Source organism: Rhinoderma darwinii, chromosome 2 (genome assembly GCF_050947455.1).
Source record: "Rhinoderma darwinii isolate aRhiDar2 chromosome 2, aRhiDar2.hap1, whole genome shotgun sequence".
Lineage (NCBI taxonomy): Eukaryota > Metazoa > Chordata > Amphibia > Anura > Rhinodermatidae > Rhinoderma > Rhinoderma darwinii.
In genome coordinates this window covers 196,985,061-197,007,987 of record NC_134688.1, presented here as the reverse complement: position 1 = coordinate 197,007,987, position 22,927 = coordinate 196,985,061, and the positions used below count along the sequence as shown (strand labels likewise).

The following is a 22,927-nucleotide window of genomic DNA, read 5'->3' as shown; positions in this document are numbered from 1 at the left end:
AAAAAAGATGCAAAGGTGTCCATAGCCTTTAAAGGGAACTAGTCACTATATTTTGGGGCACTGAACCACCAGCATGTCGTTATACTCCTCGGACTTAGCACCCTACACATGCCCCTCTCAAAACTGTCTGTTTTATTATTTTGTCTAAAAAGAAGTTATAATATAACGTGCGCTGTATGTAAATTATCAGAGAAGAGTTCTGGGAAGAGCCCAATAGCATCCTGCACATGCTCAGTGCTCAGATGAAGCCAAGGCCAGTACACCTGGAATCCTCTCAGGACTCTTCTCTGGTATTTTACATATAGTGCACGCTCTATTTTAACTTCTTTTTCGACAAAATGCTAAAACTGACGTGTTGAGAGGGGCATGTTTAGGATGCTAAATGCCGACATTATAACGACATTCTGGTGGTTTAGTGCCCTAACAACTAGTAAGATGTTTCCTTTAAGCTTTATGAAGACTAGAAGCTTTGTATGAAGGCCTAGGATCATTCAGCTACGAAACATCCCTACTACATTATTCCATTTTTACAACGTAACAGATGGTACATACCTATTTCTACTTCTGTTATTGTTACATTCCCAACACCTAAAATTTTTGGCTTCATATTTACTACATGACCTATAAAACAGAATACTGTTAATTGTAATTTTTACACAAATACCTTACTAGCCAAATAGTAGTTAACAGTTAACAACCATAAACTTTTATATTCTCGAGCTACTGTTTAAGTTGTTCTAACGAAACACTGTCACTAAAGTACCAAGAATTAATATTTTTGGTTTTATTTAAAAAGTAATTCTGTCAGGTTTATAAGAACAGTTGGGTGACAGTGATTCTTTAAGGTCCTGTTAAAAAAAAAAAAAGACAGTTCTGCTCACAAAAGACATATTTTTAGGTTTCTTTTCTCTGTTTTTTTTAATTTATTTAAATGAGAGAGCAAATCTAGTCAATGGAACTTATGAATCCCATCAACTTGTATTATTGTATCTATAGAACTGTTTTTTACACCGCAGAATGTTCTTAACTCTAGCATGCTATGTCTAAGGACTTAAATCCAAAATATGTCATTATTGTTTGTATGGATTATTAGGCTGGCTTCACACTGTTTCTATTTCTAGGATTCATTTTTTGTTTTGTTTTGGTAGATAAAATTACATTTCTCTAAATAGGAGTTCATCAAACAAAGCAAAAAAAAAACAAAAACACGCATGTTAGAATCACAACAAAAACGCAGTGTGAACCCAGCCTTATTGATAAAGGTATAAAGATTTAATTACACTAAAAAGCAGTCGCCCTTCTTGTAATTGGTGCTATTTCCTGTTTTGCCCAAAATCAGCCATGTACTGGGGGGACTGCAGCTGGAACGTTGTTTGCGTAAAACATCTTTATCAACTTTTATGTAACTTTCTAGATACATGAATTGTTCAGCATTTGATATCTGGTACCCCAAGTATCATTGTTTTGGGAATTTAACTTGTTATATGATGTTACCATGGTCATGGAACATATTTAGGAGTCTCACTAGGGTTCCTTACCTTTTGGACTTTGTTGTTGTCTTTTCCTGATAGCAATTTCGTTGGTTAAAGGGTTTCCTATTTTCTGTGCTTTAAACAACAAAGAATTATAGAAAACATATCAGAATTACTGAGGATTGGGAGTAAGGCTTCGTTCACACCTGCGTTAGGGTCCCGTTCTGACTTTCCGTCGGAGCTTCCTGTCAGAACGGGATCCTAACTGAAACAAACAGAAACCATAGGTTTCCGTTTGCATGACCATTGATTTCAGTGGTGATGGATTCGGTGCCAATGGTTTCCATTTGTCTCAGTTGTGCAAGGGTTCCGTCGTTTTGATGGAATCAGTACCGTAGTCGACTGCAATATTCATTCCATCAAAACGACGGAACCCTTACACAATGGTGACAAATGGAAACCATTGGTACCAGATCCGTCACCACTGAAATCAATGGTGATGAAACGGGAACCTATGGTTTCCGCTAGTTTCAGTCAGAGTCCCGTTCTGACGGGAAGCTCCGACAGAACGTCAGAACGGGACCCTGACACAGATATGAGCGAAGCCTTAGTTATCTTTATGTTACACTTTCTATGATGTACACTCAGGTAAGCACAATGTTTTCCCTAGCATAATTTGCTCCGTAATGTTATGAAACAAATATTAAAAAATAATAAACAGTAGAAATTACTATAGTGAATGAACATAAAATGGATAAGCCCAGTGGACCTGATGTATAAAGTCAACTAAAATAAACAGCAATTAGGCAGGTTCGATTCTCAAAATAAGATCCCAATCCGTATATTCATATAATAATAGTAACCACACACAAAATAATGCTCAAATAATTTTTTTTTTATAAGGTAATCCAAAGAAAAAACTCCATGATGTTTCGGGCAATTACAGACCTTCCATATACCATCTATCTTCTAAATAAAACAATTACAAATTTTCAAACACAGGGTATAGTGGGATATAAACAGAAGCCAATAGCCAAAAACTGCTGAACCTCTCCTGCGCTGGAGTTGTAACTCTTTTTCCAACAAGTCTACACGATGCCAGTGAATTCTGTTCCCACTACACTGTGCTACTCTGCGTCACCATCCTCGAGACATCATCTTAGTTCTGACTACACTGACTAGGGATCTGCATCCAGGTATGCTCTTGGGCTTATAGTCTAATACAGAACGTTACATCTGTGATGTTAGATGTAGGTTTTTGCATATACTGTTAGGTCTAGAATTATTTGAACAGTGACACAAGTTTTGGCATTTTAGCTGTTTACCAAAACATATTGAATATACAGTTATATAAGCAATATGGGCTTAAAGTGCAGACTCTCAGCTTTAATTTGAGGGTATTTATATCCTAACTGGAGGAAGGGTTTAGGAATTACAGCTCTTTAATATGTAGCTGCCTCGTTTTCAAGGGACCAAAGGTAATTGGACAATTATCTCAAAAGCTATTTAAGGGCTGCATGGGCTATTCCCTTGTTAATCCATCATCAATTAAGCAGATCAAATGTCTGGAGTTGATTCCAGGTCTGGCAGTTGAATTTGGAAGCTGTTACTGTGAACCCACAATATGAGGTTAAAGAAGCTTTCAATGGAAGTGAAACAGAGCATCGTTAGGCTGAAAAAAAATTACGAAATCTATCAGAGAGATAGCACAAATGTTAGAAGTGGCCAAATCAACAATTTGGTACATTCTTGAAAAAAAAGAGCGCACTGGTGATCTTGTGAACTCCAAAAGGCCTGGATGTCCACGGAAGACAACAGTGGTGGATGATCGCAGAATTCTTTCCATGGTGAAGAAAAACCCCTTCACAACATCTACCCAAGTGAAGAACACTCTCCTGGAAGTGGGTTTATCAGTATCTAAGTCAACCATAAGGAGTAGACTTCATGAGAACAAATACAGAGGGTTCACCACAAGGTGCAAACCATTAATCAGCCTCAAAAATAGAAAGGCCAGATTAGACTTTGCCAAACAACATCTAAAGAACCCAGTCCAGATCTGGAACAGCATTCTTTGGACAGATGAAACTAAGATCAACCTGTACCAGAATGATGGGAGGAAGAAAGTATGGAGAAGGCTTGGAATGGCTCATGCTCTACAGAACACCACATCCTCTGTAAAACATGGTGGAGGCATCGTGATGGCATCGGCATGCAAAGCTGCCAAATGCACTGGGTCACTAGTGTTTATTGATGATGTGACTGAAGACAGAAGCAGCCGGATTAATTCTGAAGTGTTCAGGGATATACTTTCTGCTCAGGTTCAACCAAATACAGCAAGGTAGTTTGGACGTCGCTTCAGAGTACAGTTGGAAAATGACCCAAAAACATACTGTGAAAGCTACCCAGGAGTTTTTTAAGGCAAAAAAGTGGAATATTCTGTAATGCCCAAGTCCATCACCAGATCTCAACCCAAAAGAGCATGCGTTTCACGTGCTTAAGACAAAACTTAAGGCAGAAAGACCCACAAACAAGCAACAACTGGAGACCGCTGCAGTAAAGGCCTGGCAAAGCATCACAAAGGAGGAAACCCAGCGTTTAATGATGTCCATGGGTTCCAGACTTCAGGCAGTCATTGCCTGCAAAGGATTCTCTACAAAATATTTAAAAAAAAAAATTATTTATGGTAATGTTAATTTGTCCAATTACTTTAGAGCCCCTGAAACGTTGAGGCTGTGTAGAAAAATGGTTGCAATTCCTAAACGCTTTACAGGATATTTTTGTTCAACCCCTTGAATTAAACCTGAAAGTCTCCACTTCAATTGCAACTCAGTTGTTTCATTTCAAATCCAATGTGGTGGCATGCAGAGCCCAAATCATGAAGATTGTGTCACTGTCCAAATGATTCTAGACTTATCTGTATATATACATACAGTATATATTTAAATTTAAATTTTTCTTAGAAGTATGATATATGATGTACTTTATCTTTTTTATAAGTGTCTTATTTATGTTTGACAAATACTGATTGTTTTGTGTTTAGAATTTATACACAGATGGTATGAGAAAGTTCTGTAATTGACCAAAACATGGCAGAATGTTTTTGTGGAGAACCGTATATTAAAATAATGACCTGATGTATAAAGACCAGTGCAGCTCTAAAATAGAGGTGTTGTTCATAGCAACAACACTTGACTGCACATGTTTTTGTACATTTTAAATTCTTTAAACCCTTCATGCTATGTGCCGTTATATTACTATTATGGCGCAGGAATGGCAGGGGCTTAGTAGCTGTGCCTTCGCCATTCGAAGTGCAACCATTGGCACTGGAGGTAACTGCAATCATGGCAGCTTAACCCCTCAGAAGCAGCGGCCAATACTGACAGCGTCACCTAAGTGGCTTTACAGAGGGTGGAGGCTCCCTTTGTAAGCCCATTGGTGCCCCTGCGACACGATCATGGGGTGCCAACGGGTTTTCATGGCAGTTGGTAGCCTAACAATTGTTAGACCCCCAGGTCTGCCATGTTCTACTACCCATTAGGCCCTGCCAGAAACAAGACCTAATGAGCTGCCTGTCAGTGTTAGGCTGGATTCACACGAGCACATTACGTCCATAATGGACGGAACGTATTTCGGCCGCTAATCCCGGACCGAACACAGTGCAGGGAGCCGGGCTCCTAGCATCATAGTTATGTACGACGCTAGGAGTCCCTGCCTCGCTGCCGGACAACTGTCCCGTACTGTAATCATGTTTTCAGTATGGGACAGTTGTCCTGCAGCGAGGCAGGGACTCCTAGCATCGTACATAACTATGATGCTAGGAGCCCGGCTCCCTGCACTGTGTTCGGTCCGGGACTTGCGGCCGAAATACGTTCCGTCCATTACGGACGTAATGTGCTTATGTGAATCCAGCCTAACACTGATTGACAAAACACATTGCAATACAGAAGTATTCGGAAAGCAGAGATGAGTAATCGCAAAATATTGTTGCATGCATAAAACTCAATCTAGGCCCCTGTCCTTAAGGGGTTAATATTATTGCATGTTGCCCTTAAGTGGAGTTGAATTACCTTTTACTATTAGCCATTTTTTTCCGCATACACAGTGGTTTTCCCCATTGTACATATAAGTAATAATGTATGTGTATAAAGCTGAGTCTGATTGCTGTACAGAGCTAAATGAAATCTCACTGGCATTCTTGACATACTGTTTACAGTCCTGAAAAACAAAGGCATATCTTTAATCACAATGATTTTTAAAATGTATAATAAATTACTATAATGTCCAGCGTAGACTTCAGTCAGGCTTATGGCAGTCTGATTTAGAGGGCAGGCTAAAATCTACTGGCAGACAACTAAGAAAAATTTAATTACCTCTTAAATTCTAGGAATTACTATATTAATAACCTTATATTAGAAAACTGATATTTAAGCAATTCTGTAATATATTTTCACACGGATTCAGAACTTAACCTATGCTTTAGGGGCTGCCCCAACCTGGCAGTCCCTCCTCATATGAAAGCTGAAATCTCCAGCGATCTGTTACTATTGCTGTGGAAAGCTGTGGGTGGCTACACACTTCCTTTTCATCAATGCTGTATTACACAATGCCCACTCAAATACAAAGTGACCATGTAAGACAGAGTAAGAGCTGCTCTTTTCAGTGACCCGCAGTTCCTGGAGCGGGCATAAGGAAAAAGTTATGTTTTAGGCCTCATGCACACGACCGTATTTTTTCCCACCCGTAAATACTGGCGTAAATACAGGTCCGGTGTCACACGTATTCCACCCGTTTCATGTGAAACTCGACAGTCTATTCTTGTTCTTAGAAATTAAGGCTATTCCATGCGAGAAATTTCCAAGAAACTGAAGATTTCTGTAATGATAGGGGTAGGGAAACGGACAAGTGAGCCCTAATCTACCCGCCACTCTGTCCCTGCCTACTTGCAACGACCCGCCCTAGGCAACGGGGTACACTTAGCCTCTGCATGGAGTACAAGGCATCAATTAATAACGTAAAACGTTGACAATGTATTGAGTATATAGCAAGCATGTTAACTCTTATCCAACAGAACAAAACTTCCCCCTTCGGGGGCTTCCATGAGAGGGGTCCCCTCCCATGGGCAAACTTATCAGTAACCTTTAAAGGTATAGGTGTAATTGGTATACCAGGACTGACGGTTACGTGGTATCTGTGCATACAATTAAAGATGGAAAATGTAAGCTACACAGAAATAATCAGCAAGAGCAACCCAAATTTTCCCCCGCTATCACACATCAGACCTCTTCACAAGTTCGACAGGATACACCGGACAGTCTATAGGATGAAAAGATGCATCGACCTCCCGGTGACCTGGACATGTGGCACCACAAAAAATTTGGAAACAATAGCACCTGAGAATTCTCGTACTGGATATTGGGGTGCTTGCGAGCCATTTGCAATATCAGAGCAATTGAGCAAACGTGCCAATAAAGGCCTTGGCGGCATGCCGGGCTGAGGTGGTCTCGCCGGCACTCTGTGTGCTCGTTCGACCGCAAATGCTGCTGAAAAATGTGCCTCTGGGAAGGTGGTCCGGAACCACTGCTCAATAAATGTGCCAGGTACAGCTCCTTCCACTCGCTCCGGCAAGCCAATAATTCTGACATTATTCCTACGCGAACGATTCTCCAAATCGTCACATTTCTGCTGCCATATTTCCACTTTGGCCTCCACAGTCGATAATCTTGCAGGGATGCGTAGATTAGCATCTTCAATGGCGGAAATTCTATGTTCTGTTTCCTTCACCCTCTCCCTGAGCTTCTGTACATCATGGCGCAGCAGGCCGAGATCAACTCTCACCTCTTCTATCTTCCCTGTCAGCGAAGTAGTAGACAGAGTTATAGCCTGCAACAGTTGTTCATATACCTGTTGCAGAGTCAGTTCCCGGGCCAGGTTCTGTCTCCTCAGGCTGTGTCGTGCTTGCACTCTGACCGTGTGATGGCCTGGAGCGCTGTGCCGGAGATGCTGCGGCGCCATTTTGAGAGCTGTCCCTGGCGAAATCCTTCAATTTCTCTGCCGCTGAAGTGCCTTTTGTGGGGCCCATCGGTGCCATGACTCAATACCACTCCGGTAAGCTGTCTAAAGGTCTGGTAGTCTCAGGATAATAGGCAGAAGTATAGCGGGTTACCCGACGGAGCTCTCACTCAGCACATCTTCTCATGTTGCCTGCTGGCCACGCCCCCTTGGGTCCTGGTTTTTAATAAGTATTAGGCCTTCCAAGGGTGTCCCCCCTTTTACTATTTTCATAGGACATAAGTGTTATAGTTTTATAGGGGAATGTGACCCAGCTTTCCCAGACCCCTGAATGGCAAATCTGCCTAAGTATACAGTAATACTGCAGTGGTTAGTAGCATTGTCTTGAAAATTGGTTACGCACTAGTTCCTTTACCTACCTGGTCCTGTTATCTGCCGTTCTTGGTACTCTTCTTTCTTCTTTTCTTAACTCTTTTACCCTGCCGCACTGAAAACATCACATTAGCGGTGCGGTGCGCATGCGCAGTACATTCGTACCGTCATCGCCCGTCTCCTCCCCTTATGCATCACGTGCGCGCATGCGCATACGTGAGCCGGGGACGCTGAAGTAGTGAGTTTCTCTTCATTGATTGTCGTCCAATGGTGAGTATCGTCTTTCCCGTACTGTACGTTTTATTGTAAATCTGCCACTTCACCGATGTTTACTAAACACTGTATACACTGTACCGCTATACACACTGTTATAACAGAGGGCTCTCTGCGCAGATGCCTCCCACTCACTTAGGTTGTTATGTAGTAACCACAGTAACCACTAATGTATCACCTGTTCCTACTTGTTAACTCAGGTTGAATCACTGATTGTATTACCACACTGGGTTATATATACCCTGTTAAGATTATTGGTCATTGCTTGACAAAGATCCCATAGAGACGGATCGAAACGTTGCCTGCCTGGGGTGAATATACACACCACTTTTTTTCACCAATTTCCTTAGAGTGCTGCCTCTTCATTTTTTTGGGACTTCATTAACAAGGGTTCCTCAACCTAGGAGGCCTGCACCCACTGCCGTTGCTGTGCTGCTTTGTTTCTTTCTCTCATTATATATATATATATATATATATATATATATATATATATATATATATATATATATATATATATATATATATATATATACTATAGAGCTCTGTAACAATTAGTCCAATTCTCTCTCCGTCACCGTGGATCGCTGTGAGGGGAGAGTGAGGAGGGCTATATACACATGACCGTGAAAAAAATGTCAGTCAAGAACTAATTAACTGTCAGTTTTTCATGGCTGTTTTGCATCAATGTGTCTCAAATTTTTAATCCATTTCCCGTCCGTCTGACCATTTTTAACTGCCATTTGCCATCTGTTTTATCACGGACGTTAAAAAAATTGATGAATTTTATTCGTTAGGGTTTTTTGTCCCTAACCCCTAAAAACACCACAGTGCCCATGTAGACAGTGACGCAATACCACTGTAGATATTGCCATATTGCCCACATAGATAGTGCCAACTGTAAATAGTGTCACAGTGCCCACATAGTGCCACAGTTCTCCCTGTAGATAATGCCCACATAGTGCCACGCACAGTGCCCATGTAGATAGCGCCACTTTTCCCATGTAGATTGTGCCAATATAATGCCACAGTACCCATGTAGATAATGCCACACCCCCTGCATATAGCACCCCCTGTAGATAACAACCCCCCTGTATTAAGAATCCCTCTGGCCAAAGTTCCGCTCCTACAGGAATCCCCTGTGACAGTGACAATTCCGCTCCAGGAATAGACCCTGACGTCACTGTCCATATATGGATAGTGACACCAGGGGCTTCTCCAGTAGCGGAATCCCCGACACAGAGCGATCGGACACCGGGGATTTCGCTCCTAGAGAGAGTCACTGACATCATTGTCCATATATGGATAGTGACAACAGGGGCTTCTCCAGAAGCGGAATCCCCGGCCAGAGTGTATCGGCTGGGGATTCCTCTCCTAGAGAGAGCCACTAACGTCACTGTCCAAATGGACAGTGACGACAGGGGCTCTCTCTAGAAGCGGAATCCCCGGCCAGTGCGATCTGACTCCGCGGAATCCGCTCCTAGACTCAGTTCAGGTGGCGCTATTTACAGTGGGGGGTGGGAAGCTATCTACAGCGGGGGGATTGCTATCTGCAGGGGGGTGGAACAATCTACAGCGGGGATGGAGAGACGGCGGGGCTCCCTCAAGGATGGGAATCCTCGGCCAGAACGCTGGCCGGGGATTCCGATGCTAGAGGGAGCTTAGGTGGCGCAATCCACAGAGGGTTTTGGGCTGCCTATAGGAGGTTGTGGGTTGCACCATCTACAGTGGGGGGTGTATTCCAGGGCTCACAAAGCCCCGGCCAACATGAGAGTGCAGTGCTGCTCACAATGAAGCAGCACTGCACTCATTAAACCCGTTCCAGACTGTCAACATTTATACACGTGCTAACTGCACGGGGCATCGGCAGTTAGAATGTATATAGCCGTATGCAAGGGTGGATTAAGGGTACCATGGGCCCCGGGCACTTTTTCAAGTCTGCCCCCCCACCTCAAACTCTAAAGAACTTTGAAGACGCTGTACCGTATATATTTGCAGATTTCTGTTTAGGCGGCCACAGATCTGGCACAGTTTTAAACCAGCTGTAAAAGCAGAATGAGCCACACAGAAGAGAAAAAGCTAAATATTTTGAGGCACTAAAATGATCAGGAGCTTTATAACTTTTTTCGTTTTACTTCAATGGAGTGGTGTGTGAAGGATTATTTTTTTTGCGGGAGGAGTTGTAGTTTTTATTGGCACCATTTAACGCCTTCCCGCATTTTCACGTACAGTTACGTGATGGGAGCTGGTGTTTTCCCGCAATTCCACGTAACTGTACGTGAAGGAGATGGAGATGGCTCAGGAGCTAAGCCAGCGACATCACCGCCGGGTGACAGCTGTATGTTACAGCTGGCACCCTAAGGTATTGGCCAGGAACGGAGCTAGCCTCCGATCCGACCGATTAACCCCTCACATGCTGCGTTCAATAGAGATCGCAGCATGTGAGGAGTTTATAGGCCAGGCTGGCGATGGCAAGGCTGGCGACTGCTACTATGGCAACAGGAGATTAGACAAAAGAGTCTCACAGGACACAAGAGTGTAAGGGTGGGATGCAAAGAGTCTCAACCACCCACAATGTTTCAGAGATACGGACTCTAAACCATGATATATAAACTTGAGAAAAAAGAGTCCAAAGATATCTAATATTAAGAAAATACAAAAATCTTTATTGATCAAACACATTAATAACTGGATCAAAGTATGAATATACATGAAATAGAAATTGAGTATAGGCAATATATGGCACAAATGAGAGTTAGGTATAGACAATATATGTTGTAGCACATGTTAGTAATATACTCATATAGGTCGGCATATGTCAAAGCAGAAAAAGTGAAAAGTTGAAAGTGACGATTATCGTCTAGTAAGCACAGGCGTCACATTTAACTGTGTGTAGGGCCTGACAGGGCCGTTGCCATATGCTTACCCATAATCAGTAGTGTAGTAATATGACCCAATGGATAAAGTGATGCCTCGCGTGCAGCTTCTTCAGGGGGTGGCAACAGGAGGCCTAACAATGGCTTCCTATCTGCCATTACTACACCCCTAGGTGAATACCTTGAGGGGTGTAGTTTCCAAAATGGGGTCACTTCTGGGGGGATCCACTGTTTTGGTCCCACAGGGACTTTGCAAATGCGACATAGCGCCCAGAAACCAATCCAGCAAAATCTGTACTCCAAAAGCCAAATGGCGCTCTTTCCCTTCTGTGCCCTACTCTGTGCCCAAACAGCAGTTTATGACCACATATGTGGTATTGCCGTACACAGGAGAAGTTGCTTTACGAGTGCTTTTTTTTTCATTTATTTGTTGAGAACATTAAAAAATTTCAGCTAAAACTACGTCTTATTGAAGAAAAAGGATTTTTTTTATTTTCACTGCCTAATTCCAATAAAATCTATGAAACACCTGTGGGGTCAAAATGCTCTAGATGAATTCCTCAAGGAATGTCGTTTCGTGAATCGAGTCACTTTTGGGGAGTTTCCACTGTAGTGGTACCTTAGGAGCTTTGCAAAAGTGACATGGTGTCAAGAAACCAATCCAGCAAAATCTGTGCTCCAAAAGCCAAATGGCGCTCCTTCTCTTCTGATCCTTGTCGTGTGCCCAAACAGCAGTTTATGACCACAAATGGGGTATTGCCGTACTCCAGAAAAGTTGCTTTACAAATGTTGGGGATCTTTTCTTCCTTTATTTGTTGAGAAAATGAAAATTTTTTAGCTAAAGTTACATCTTATTGGAAAAAAAGGATTTTGTTTATCTTCACTGCCCAATTCTAATAAAATCTATAAAACCCCTGTGGGGTCAAAATGCTCACTACACCCCTAGATGGATTCTTCAAGGGGTGTAGTTTCCGAAATGGAGTCACTTTTTTGGCGTTTTCACTGTTTTGGTCCCTTAGGGGCTTTGCAAATGCGACGTGGTCTCTGCAAACCATTCCTGCTAAATGTGATCTCCAAAAGCCAAATAGCGCTCTTTCCCTTCTAAGCCCTGCCGTGTTTCCAAACAGCCGTGTATAACCACATGCGGGGTATTGTTTTATTCGGGAGAAATTTCTTTACAAATGTAGTGGTTCATTTTCTCCTTTAGTCCTTGTGGAACTTAGAAAAAATTAGCTAAACCTACATTTTCTTTGAAAGAATGTAGATTTTCATTTTCACGGCCTACTTCCAATAATTTCTGCAAAAACCTGCGGAGTCAAAATGCTCACTATACCCCTAGATAATTTCCTCAAGGGGTATAGTTTCCAAAATGGGGTCACTTTTGGGGTATTTCCACTGTTTTGGTGCCGCAAGAGCCTTTCAGACCCGACATGGAGCCTAAAATATTTTCTAATAAAAAGGAGGCCCCAAAATCCTCTAGGTGCTCCTTTGCTTCTGAGGCTGGTGCTTCAGTCAATAAGTGCACTAGGGCCACATGTGAGGTATTTCTAAAAACTGCAGAATCTGGGCAATAGATATTGAGTTGCGTTTCTCTGGTAAAACTTTCTGTGTTACAAAAAAATAGATGAAAAATTAATTTCTGCAAGAAGAAAAGAAATTTGAAAATTTCACATCTACTTTGCCTTAATTCCTGTGAAACGTCTAAAGGGTTAAGAAACTTTCTAAATGCTGTTTTGAATACTTTGTGGGGTAAAGTTTTTAAAATGGGGTGACTTATCGGGGGTTTATAATATATAAGGCCCTAAAATCCACTTCACATCTGAACTGGCTCCTGTAAAAATAGCCTTTTGAAATTTTCTTCAAAATGTGAAAAGCCGTGTAACGTCCTAAAAAAACAAAAGGATGTTCAAAAAACAATGCCAATCTAAAGTAGACATATGGGGGATGTTAATTAGCGACTATTTTGTGTGGTATTACTATCTGTCTTACAAGCAGATCCATTTAAATTTAGAAAAATGCTAATTTTTGCAATTTTTTGCGAAATTTTTGTGTTTTTCACATTTAAATACATAATGTATCGAGCAAATTTTGCCAGTAACATAAAGTTCTTTTTTGGGGATGAAAAAAAATGAGTGATTATTAACATTTGTGGGTTGGACGGGAGGGGGTAGCTCTAAAAAAAGGGAAGGTTGAGAACTGGAAGGTATAGGCTCTTCCAAATGGGTAGAAAATGCAGAAGCCAAGAATGGAACGGACATATTCGAGCCAGCTTTAGTATTGTCAATAGTATTGGTTCCCGAGGAGAGGGAACAGTCAATGGTGCACAATGATGAAGGATTGGGGGAAGGTGTAGATGTAATGGGCAGGTAGGAAGCGGAGGGGTTCGATTGAGTTCTAGTTGGGGAATTGTCGGGTGAATTGTGAACCGTCAATAAAATAGGATGATACTCCATTTGTATGCTGAGTTTTATCTATGACAATCGCGGATGCTAAATAAGTAAGACTGTATGCCACAGATAGATTCTTTTAAACCATTAATATAATACGATTTTTATCATAGATATTTTTATAGATCTTTTTACCAACACACACACATTTCTTAAGATAAAATTTTTTAACTAAAATAATAAAATCTTAATCACTATTTATTATATAACAATTGCAAGTCAAATACATTTTTAAACACCACACAGATACATTTTTATCTAACTGTTTGTAATTATTCGTACAATTATTTGTATTTATATGTATGTTCACCAGACTTGACCGGCATACGTGACCCGGTAGTTTTAACCTCAAACCGACCTTTAACTCGGTTATTTAACCGACACCCCACCCACCTATTCATTTGTATTCTACCTGAGGAAGAAACCGGTCCGGTTTCGAAACAGTCTGCTGTTAAACAGTCTGCTGTTGTTTTATATACTTGCACCAATAAACCTTTCAACTACTCACCTTGTCTTCATTCATGAGACAAATGGATCGTATTCATCATGGATGACATTCCGATCGGCAGCGCCTGGAAAATACGCGTTCTTTCTTCTTTTTATCCCTTCCATTTGGCTTTTGGAGCACAGATTTTGCTGGATTGGTTTCTTGACACCATGTCACTTTTGCAAAGCTCCTAAGGTACCAGTACAGTGGAAACTCCACAAAAGTGACTAGATTCACGAAACTACACCCCTTGAGGAATTCATCTAGGGGTGTAGTGAGCATTTTGACCCCACAGGTGTTTCATAGATTTTATTAGAATTGGGCAGTGAAAATAAAAACAATCCTTTTTCTTCAATAAGACGTAGTTTTAGCTGAAAAAAGCACCCCAACACTTGTAAAGCAACTTCTCCTGTGTATGGCAATACCACATATGTGGTCATAAACTGCTGTTTGGGCACAGAGTAGGGCTCAGAAGGGAAGAAGCGCCATTTGGCTTTTGGAGTACAGATTTTGCTGGATTGGTTTCTGGGCGCTATGTCGCATTTGCAAAGTCCCTGTGGGACCAAAACAGGGGATCCCCCCCCAGAAGTGACCCCATTTTGGAAACTACACCCCTCAGGGTATTCACCTAGGGGTGTAGTGAGCATATTAACCCCACAGGTGATTGGCAGAAATTGGTGTGCACTCGATATTGCAGAGTGAAAATTGGATTTTTTTCCATAGATATGCCAATATGTGGCGCACAGCTTGTGCCACTGGAGACACACACCCCAAAAATTGTTAAAAGGGTTCTCCCGGGTATGGCGATGCCATATATGTGGAAGTAAACTGCTGTTTGGGCACACTGTAGGGTTCAGAAGGGAGGTAGCGCCATTTGGCTTTTGGAGCGTGGATTTTGCTTGTAGTAGTATTGTTTGGAGTCTTACTGGTGTTTCCGTTTATAATGTGGGGGTACATGTAAGCCAGGCGGAGTATATAAGGTGCATAGTCAGGTGGTATAATAAAGGGGTAAAAAAAAACAATAAAATGATCCATAGATGTGTGTTATGCTGTGACATAATCCTTTCTGCACAGGCCGGTGTCGCACTAATAAATGGTCTTTACTTATTCCCCTTTTGGTACACACTCGGGATCTTTGCAGTTTGAGGAATTTTGCTGGGAAGTATTGTCCTGGTATAATACGGGCACCCTTCCAGCAGATTTGTTTGGGCCCTCCCCTTCCTGGTTCCCTAATTTTAGGGGCCTTGATAATTCGCCACTTGAAACAGAAGAAATGTTCCCCTCGGGCCGGCACAACTGCATATTTTTATTTCCTGGCTTATTGGAGCCTTAACTAATTTTATTTTTTCTTAGATGTAGTGGTATGACGGCTGTTTTTTTTGCGGGACGAGCTGTACAAATATACAGCCCCAGAACCAATCTCAGTACATATATGCAGCAACAGAAATGAGCTGAGAACATATATACAGAACCAGAACAAATATAGTTCAGTACAGAGATCACTTGCAATTCAGTTTAACCCCTGCTGTATAAATTTGTACGACATAAAACAACCAGTATAGCCTGAACAATGGTTAGGTTATACTGGGAGTTGCTATTTAACAAAAAAGAATGCTACCATCCGTCACCTCACTGCAGATCATACAGTGACTACAGTACTGATCAGTCACTGGGAGAATAAACATTTACATTGACTCACAGGTGATGTTTCTTTTTCGTTCATTTTCTCTTTTTTTCTCCATCCGGTCCAGACTTCTTCCGGGCACGGCCCATTTCTGCAGTTCGCAGCTCAGATGTCTTCAGCTCCTCCATTTTCCAACATTTCCGCACCTATAAATGAAGATTACATTTCTCATGATGCCACACTCTATGCTTCTAAATATAATAGTATCATAAACTGTGCCCCTGAATATAATTGTATCATACACTGTGCTGAATATAATAGTACTATACACTGTGCTCCTGAATATAATAGTACTATACACTGTGCTCCTGAATATAATAGTACTATACACGGTACTCCTGAATATAATAGTACTATACACTGTGCTCCGGAATATAATAGTACTATACACTGTGCTCCGGAATATAATAGTACTATACACTGTACTCCTGAATGTAATAGTACTATACACTACACTCCTGAATATAATAGTACTATACACTGTACTCCTGAATATAATAGCACTATACACTGTGCTCCGGAATATAATAGTACTATACACTGCACCCCTGAATATAATAGTATTATACACTGTACTCCTGAATGTAATAGTACTATACACTACACTCCTGAATATAATAGTACTATACACTGTGCCCCTGAATATAATAGTACTATACACTGTGCTCCTGAATATAATAGTACTATACACTGTGCTCCTGAATATAATAGTACTATACACTGTACTCCTGAATATAATAGTACTATACACTGTGCTCCGGAATATAATAGTATTATACACTGTACTCCTGAATGTAATAGTACTATACACTGCACCCCTGAATATAATAGTACTATACACTGTACTCCTTAATATAATAGTACTATACACTGTGTCCCTGAATATAATAGTACTAAACACCGTACTCCTGAATATAATAGTACTATACACTGTGCTCCTGAATATAATAGTACTATACACTGTGCTCCTGAATATAATAGTACTATACACTGTACTCCTGAATATAATAGTACTATACACTGTGCCCTGAATATAATAGTACTATACACTGCACTCCTGAATATAATAGTACTATACACTGCACTCCTGAATATAATAGTACTATACACTGTGCCCCTGAATATAATAGTACTATACACACTGCACCCCTGTATAATAGTATTATACACTGTGCTCCTGAATATAATAGTACTATACACTGCACTCCTGAATATAATAGTACTATACACTGTGCCCCTGAATATAATAGTACTATACACACTGCACCCCTGTATAATAGTATTATACACTGTGCTCCTGAATATAATAGTACTATACACTGCACTCCTGAATATAATAGTACTATACACTGCACTCCTGAATATAAAAGTACTATACACTGTGCCCCTGAATATAATAGTACTATACACTGCGCCCCTGTATATAATAGTATTATACACTGTGCCCATGAAATTGTGTCAAACACTGCAAAGTAAAACACCACACACTAACATTTCCCCCCTGTAGATAGCGACAGTCACAATGTCCCCTGTAGATAGTGTCAGTTACAATGCCCTCTCTAGATAATGCCCCCTGTAGATAGTGCCAGCTACAATGCCCCTTGTAGATAGCGCCAGTCACAATGCCCCCTGTAGATATCACTAGTTACAATGCCGACTGTAGATAATGTCCAATGTAGATAGCGCCAGTCACAATGCCCCCTGTAGATAGCGCCAGTTACAATGCCCACTGTAGAGAATGTCCCCTGTAGATAGCGCCAGTTACAATGCGTACTGTAGATAATGTCCCCTGTAGATAGCGCCAGTGCCCACTCTAGAGAATGCACCCTATAGCTATTGCCCCAATGCTGCTGAGAAAAAACCCAAAACATTCTCACCTGTCCCCGATCCCAAGTCTTCCTCCAGCGCCGCAGGAGTGGTCAGGGACCAGACGGCGTCATCCATCATAACGGCGCAGTGGGTGTGATTACATAATCGCGCCGACTGTGTCATTAGTAAAAGTGCCGAATGGGAAGAAGGAAACGGCTAGTTCCCTTTCTCGCCAGCGCTAACGTAAGCAATTGTATCCGCATCCTAAGGATGCGGATACAATTGGGTGAGAGGTCCAGCTTCACTGCAGTTCTCTGAACCGGCTGTAATTTTAACAGCCGGGACGGGAGAACTGGTGCGAACTGGGCCCCCTTCCAGCCTTGGGCCCCGGGCACTTGCCCAGATTGCCCTTATAATAATCCGCCCCTGGCCGTATGGCAGTCGTGAAGGGGTTAACTACACTCTTATCCAATGGAAAATATCATAGCATATCTTCTCCCATATATTTCCAGGCAGTGGCCGGTTTCACCACTGTACAAGTGAGACCCAGTAGAGGTATAAAGAAGCAGCAACAACACAGCACAGTGTTTCAATAACACTTTACTGTTGATGAAATTACATTGCCATGAGGGGCGCAAAATACAAAGTCAACAGTTAATAAAAGATTTTCCTTTTTAATTAAGTGCATGATATGCCCTATATATTAAACCATGACAGTTGCATTCCGTGACCCTATGGTTCCCCAGCAGCTGGAGCAACAAAGCTTAAAGACCACTGGTTCAGAGCTATATATTAGGGTGTGTTCACTTCAGCGTTAGATTCCGTTGTGGTGCTGTGTGATGGTGTCTGTTGCTGTAGTGCTGCACTTGTGGGGGGACGTGGCCCAGAGCCAAGGAGGCTTGGCACGGTCTGAAAGCATGGGTGCTTTTGGGCCCCTGGGTTGCTCCCTCTGCAGGAGCGGTGCTGCGGTGGCGATAGCCGCCATGCGGTGCTGCAACCGCTAGAGTAGGGACCCACTTTCAGAGGTCGCCGTGAAGTGGCAAGTGGGCTTGCATACAATTTGATCAAAATGTTACAAAGAACCTCTTGTTCATATTTAAATATTTTGCCTAGCCGCAATTGATCATTGTATACAGTGGATGTGCGGTCCATGTCTATTCTCTCCCCTTTGATATGATAGAGAGTCTATCCCCTCTGTTGTTTTGTTTTACTTGGTACCAGCACTCCACACTTTTGGCCGAGCTGATTTTAATTTAGGAATGACCTCATAAGTGTTCCTGCTCCTGCTTGTACTCTCAGTCGGCCACTGGGGGCGCATGGCAAAGTGAGCTCATTCCATCTGTTCACATGTTGTGGTGCTCTGTGGTGGTGTCTGTTGCTGTAGTGCTGCACTTGTGGGGGGACGTGGCCCAGAGCCAAGGAGGCTTGGCACGGTCTGAAAGCATGGGTGCTTTTGGGCCCCTGGGTTGCTCCCTCTGCAGGAGCGGTGCTGCAGTGGCGGTAGCCGCCATGCGGTGCTGCAACCGCTAGAGTAGGGACCCACTTTCAGAGGTCGCCGTGAAGTGGCAAGTGGGCTTGCATACAATTTGATCAAAATGTTACAAAGAACCTCTTGTTCATATTTAAATATTTTGCCTAGCCGCAATTGATCATTGTATACAGTGGATGTGCGGTCCATGTCTATTCTCTCCCCTTTGATATATATTAGGGTGTGTTCACTTCAGCGTTAGATTCCGTTGATGGGTTCCGCTAGAACTCTCCGTCGGAGGAACCCATCAACGGAAAATAAACGAAAACCTTATGGAACATAAACAATCGGAAATCATTTCCAACTAAAGAATTACCATTGAAATCAAAGGTAATGCAAATGGAATCTATGGTTTCTGTTTTCCTTTCCGTTGATGGGTTCCTCCGACGGAAAGGTCTAGCGGAACCCATCAACGCAACTTAATGCTGATGTGAATAACTAATTTCATTCTACTTTTAATACAATATTTCATAAATAATAATTGACATACCTTATACCAACTTGTGGAGTAGTTGGAGGTTTTATCCAAATTAGGTACAGTGATTGTTACAGGTTCTCCCACATTTTTTGTTAATGATTCTGCTGAAGAGGAATCATTACAATAGGGACGACTCTTCTCCTTCAATGTGAAATTCTTTACTTCATATGTTTTGCTCTGTCTAACAAAACAAACACTTTTAGTGGAGGTATTAATCAATGCAAGGGAAAAAGGGAACATCAGACATGTCATGCCCATGGCCGCGGGCCATGAGGCTTACTCACCTCCTGACAACCGCAGCCATAGATCTGCGAGCGCTGGCCCCAGTCTCCGCCTGAGGAGACGCCAGCGCTCACTTCCGCTTACCTCGGTCGGGTCCCGTAGGGTGCGCGCGCACACTCATGACAGCTCTTAAAGGGCCAGCATGCGCACCTGAGTTAAAGTTAAAATTAGCCCATGAGCACCCTGGACTATAAGAGGGGCCAAGCCCCTTCCTGCCTCGTCTGAGCCTTGTTGTCATTATCCTATGTTTGTCTATACAAATGGTCTCCTTCGTGTCTTCCAGTTCCCAGTGTTCCCCGTTCCTGCTACCTGTACCTGTATCCTGTGTTGTTCTGGTCTAAAGTGTAGTGTGGTATTGGAGTTGTACTGTACCGAGTCTACGCCTGCTCCACTACAGCAAGCCTGGTGCCTGCCTGCTGCCTAAAGTCCATCTGAGCCTGTCTGAGAGTTACCACAGGTACACCTATAGAACTATAGACTTCCTTCTGTGTCCTGTTGGCCAGCTGCCATACCGTCAAGGCGATACGGCCCAGTGGGTCCACGTATCCTACGTGACAAAGACATCACATAGTGCTTGTATGTGTCCCTTATCTGAAACTTGGAAAGGTTTTGTGCTTCCTGTATTTGTGTTTACATTATCTTACAACTACGTCAATGTTGCAAAAATTTTAAAAAATAAAAATCCTAAGGTCAAAACTCAATGGTGCAAAGATTTAGGGAAAAAAGTTCTCTGTAGAAAAAATATTAAGCTCTGATCCCTGATAAATCTTTTTAGGAAATGCATTTAACTCAGTTATGCACCACAGTTACGATTAGATAAAAAGAAGAAATGGCGGCAAACGTTAACTAATATTTATGGAATTAATTAAAACCAGTTGTAATGAAATGACACAGTGATGTCATCTTTAAGAAACCTGATGAGATATTATCTAACAATTATTATAATATAGAGGGTATTTTACAGGAGTAGGAAAACATGCCTGATTCCTCCAAAGACAGCACCAAACTTGTCCTGAAAATGTGAAATATTTCTGTCAAACTTATAAGCCTTTACATGCCCTTAAAAAAATAAAAGGACGTTTATAAAATGTTGGCAACATTAAGTAGACTTACTGTAACATAAATCACAATGTGTCACCAAAAAAACATAATCACCTGGATAAGTAAATGCATTCCAAATGTATTACCACATCAAATGACACGTGAAATTTTAAAAATGAGGCTGTATCCACAAGGCCAAAACCCATATTGTCCATTTATATTTTCATTGTAATATCAATCAAATGATTTTATACAATCCATTTTTACACATCCCCACCATGTATCTACAGGACCACATTATATACTACAAGGGGAAATCCAGTGAAAATTATCTTCTGATATATGATAGATTCATGGGAGCAGATCACATTGGTGGAGATTGTGATCTCAGACCATCACTAACTTACAGAATGAAAGGGCTCTATAGAAAACACAGACCACTTTGGCACTACTCAGATTTCTGGTACTAAAACATTTCCAATTCAAAAGACTGTTCAAATCAATGGCAGTATGCCAAATCATTGGCAATCTGTGATCTCTTAACATGTCACATGATAATTTTTACTGGATTTCCCCTTTAAAGCACCGGATTCTACTGTAGTAAATAGGATTGAGAGGCATTAAAGAGTTTGCTAGACACCATTCATTGTGGTTAAAACCAGTTTTTTATTCACACTTAGGCCCCATGCTCCCGTAAATACTGGCGTAAATACGGGTCCTTTGTCACCAGTATTCCACCCGTATTTACAGACCCGTTTTCTCTGCACTAATCGGCAGCCCCTTCTCCCTATCAGTACTGGATAGAGAGAATGGGCAGCCCTTTCGGGCAGAATTTCCAAAGCAATTGAAAGTAAAAGAAGTTCATACGTACCCCGGCCGTTGTCTTGGTGATGCGTCCCTCTTTTGACATCCAGTCCGACCTCCCTGGATGACACGGCAGTCCATGTGACCGCTGCAGCCTGTGATGGGCCTGTGATTGGCTGCAGCGGTCACATGGGATGAAACGTCATCCCAGGAGGCCGGACTGGAGGAAGAAGCAGGGAGTTCTTGGTAAGTTAACTTTTAATACTTTTAACTCCAGCGGTAGTCACTGTCCCGGGTGCTGAAGGAGTTACTGCCGATCAGTTATCCCCTGATGTCACCTAGCAACACTCCCGTAATTACTGGTGTGCACACGTAGCCACCCGTAATTACCGGAGCCCCATAGACTTCTATGGGCCTGCCCTTACCATAATTACGGCCTGAAATAGAACATGTTCCATATTTTTCATAGGCCCGGGCACCTTCCCGTAAGCAAACGGGAAGGTACCCGTGGCCAATAGAAGTCTATGGGCCCATAATTACGGGCGTTTTTGCGTTCGTGTGCATGGAGCCTAAATCACATCAAATTCCACCTACAATTACCAATTTGATGTGATTTTGGTAAAATAAAAAATGTTTTTAACCCCTTAACCCCTTAGTGACCACTAATACGCCTTTTTACGTGATTCACTAATGGGCTTTAGGCTAGGCTGACGCCTTTTCACGTCAGCCTAGTCTAAAGTCCTGCACGGGTCTCCCGTGCAGGCAGGAGCCGGGGCTCTGCTGTCTGATGACAGCTGAGCTCCTGCTCCAACGCCCGCGATCGAAGTTTACTTCGATCGCGGCCGTTTAACCCGTTAAATGCCGCCGTCAATAGCGACCGCGGCATTTAACTTTGTTTACAGAGGGAGTGCGCTCCCTCTGTCACCCATCGGCGGCCCGCGAATGAAATCGCGGGTCTCCGATGGGGTGTCATGGCAGCCGGGGGCTTGATAAAAGCCCCCAGGTCTGCCCTGGACATATTCCTGTTAGGACGCGCCGGAGGCACATCCTAACAGATTGCCTGTCAGATTTACACTGACAGGCAATAATGCTCTGGTATACGAAGTATACCAGAGCATTATAGCAGCGATCGGAACATCGCACAGTAAAGTCCCCTAGTGGGACTAATAAAATAAGTCATCAAAGTGAAATAAAGATTATTAATAAAAAGTACAGTAAAAAAATAAATAAAACCATTTTTTTCCATAAAAAGTGGTTTTATTTAGTAAAAGTGTAAAAAAAAAAAAAAAGTACACATATGTGGTATCGCCGCGACCGTAATGACTCCATTAATAAAGTTAATATGTAATTTAAACCGCAAAGTGAACA

At 42.1% G+C, this 22,927-nt stretch overlaps 1 protein-coding gene across 1 annotated transcript in view; it reads right to left on the bottom strand.

The window, feature by feature from the left end:
* Positions 1 to 22,927, bottom strand: part of IL18R1 (interleukin 18 receptor 1) — a 94,417-nt gene that overhangs the window by 50,416 nt on the left and 21,074 nt on the right. The window contains exons 3-6 of the mRNA XM_075851115.1: positions 19,445 to 19,613; positions 5,540 to 5,687; positions 1,539 to 1,607; positions 553 to 621 (exon numbers count right to left, since the gene is read on the bottom strand). Coding sequence (XP_075707230.1) covers positions 553 to 621; positions 1,539 to 1,607; positions 5,540 to 5,687; positions 19,445 to 19,613 — 455 coding nt within the window. The remainder of the gene's footprint in view (positions 1 to 552; positions 622 to 1,538; positions 1,608 to 5,539; positions 5,688 to 19,444; positions 19,614 to 22,927) is intronic.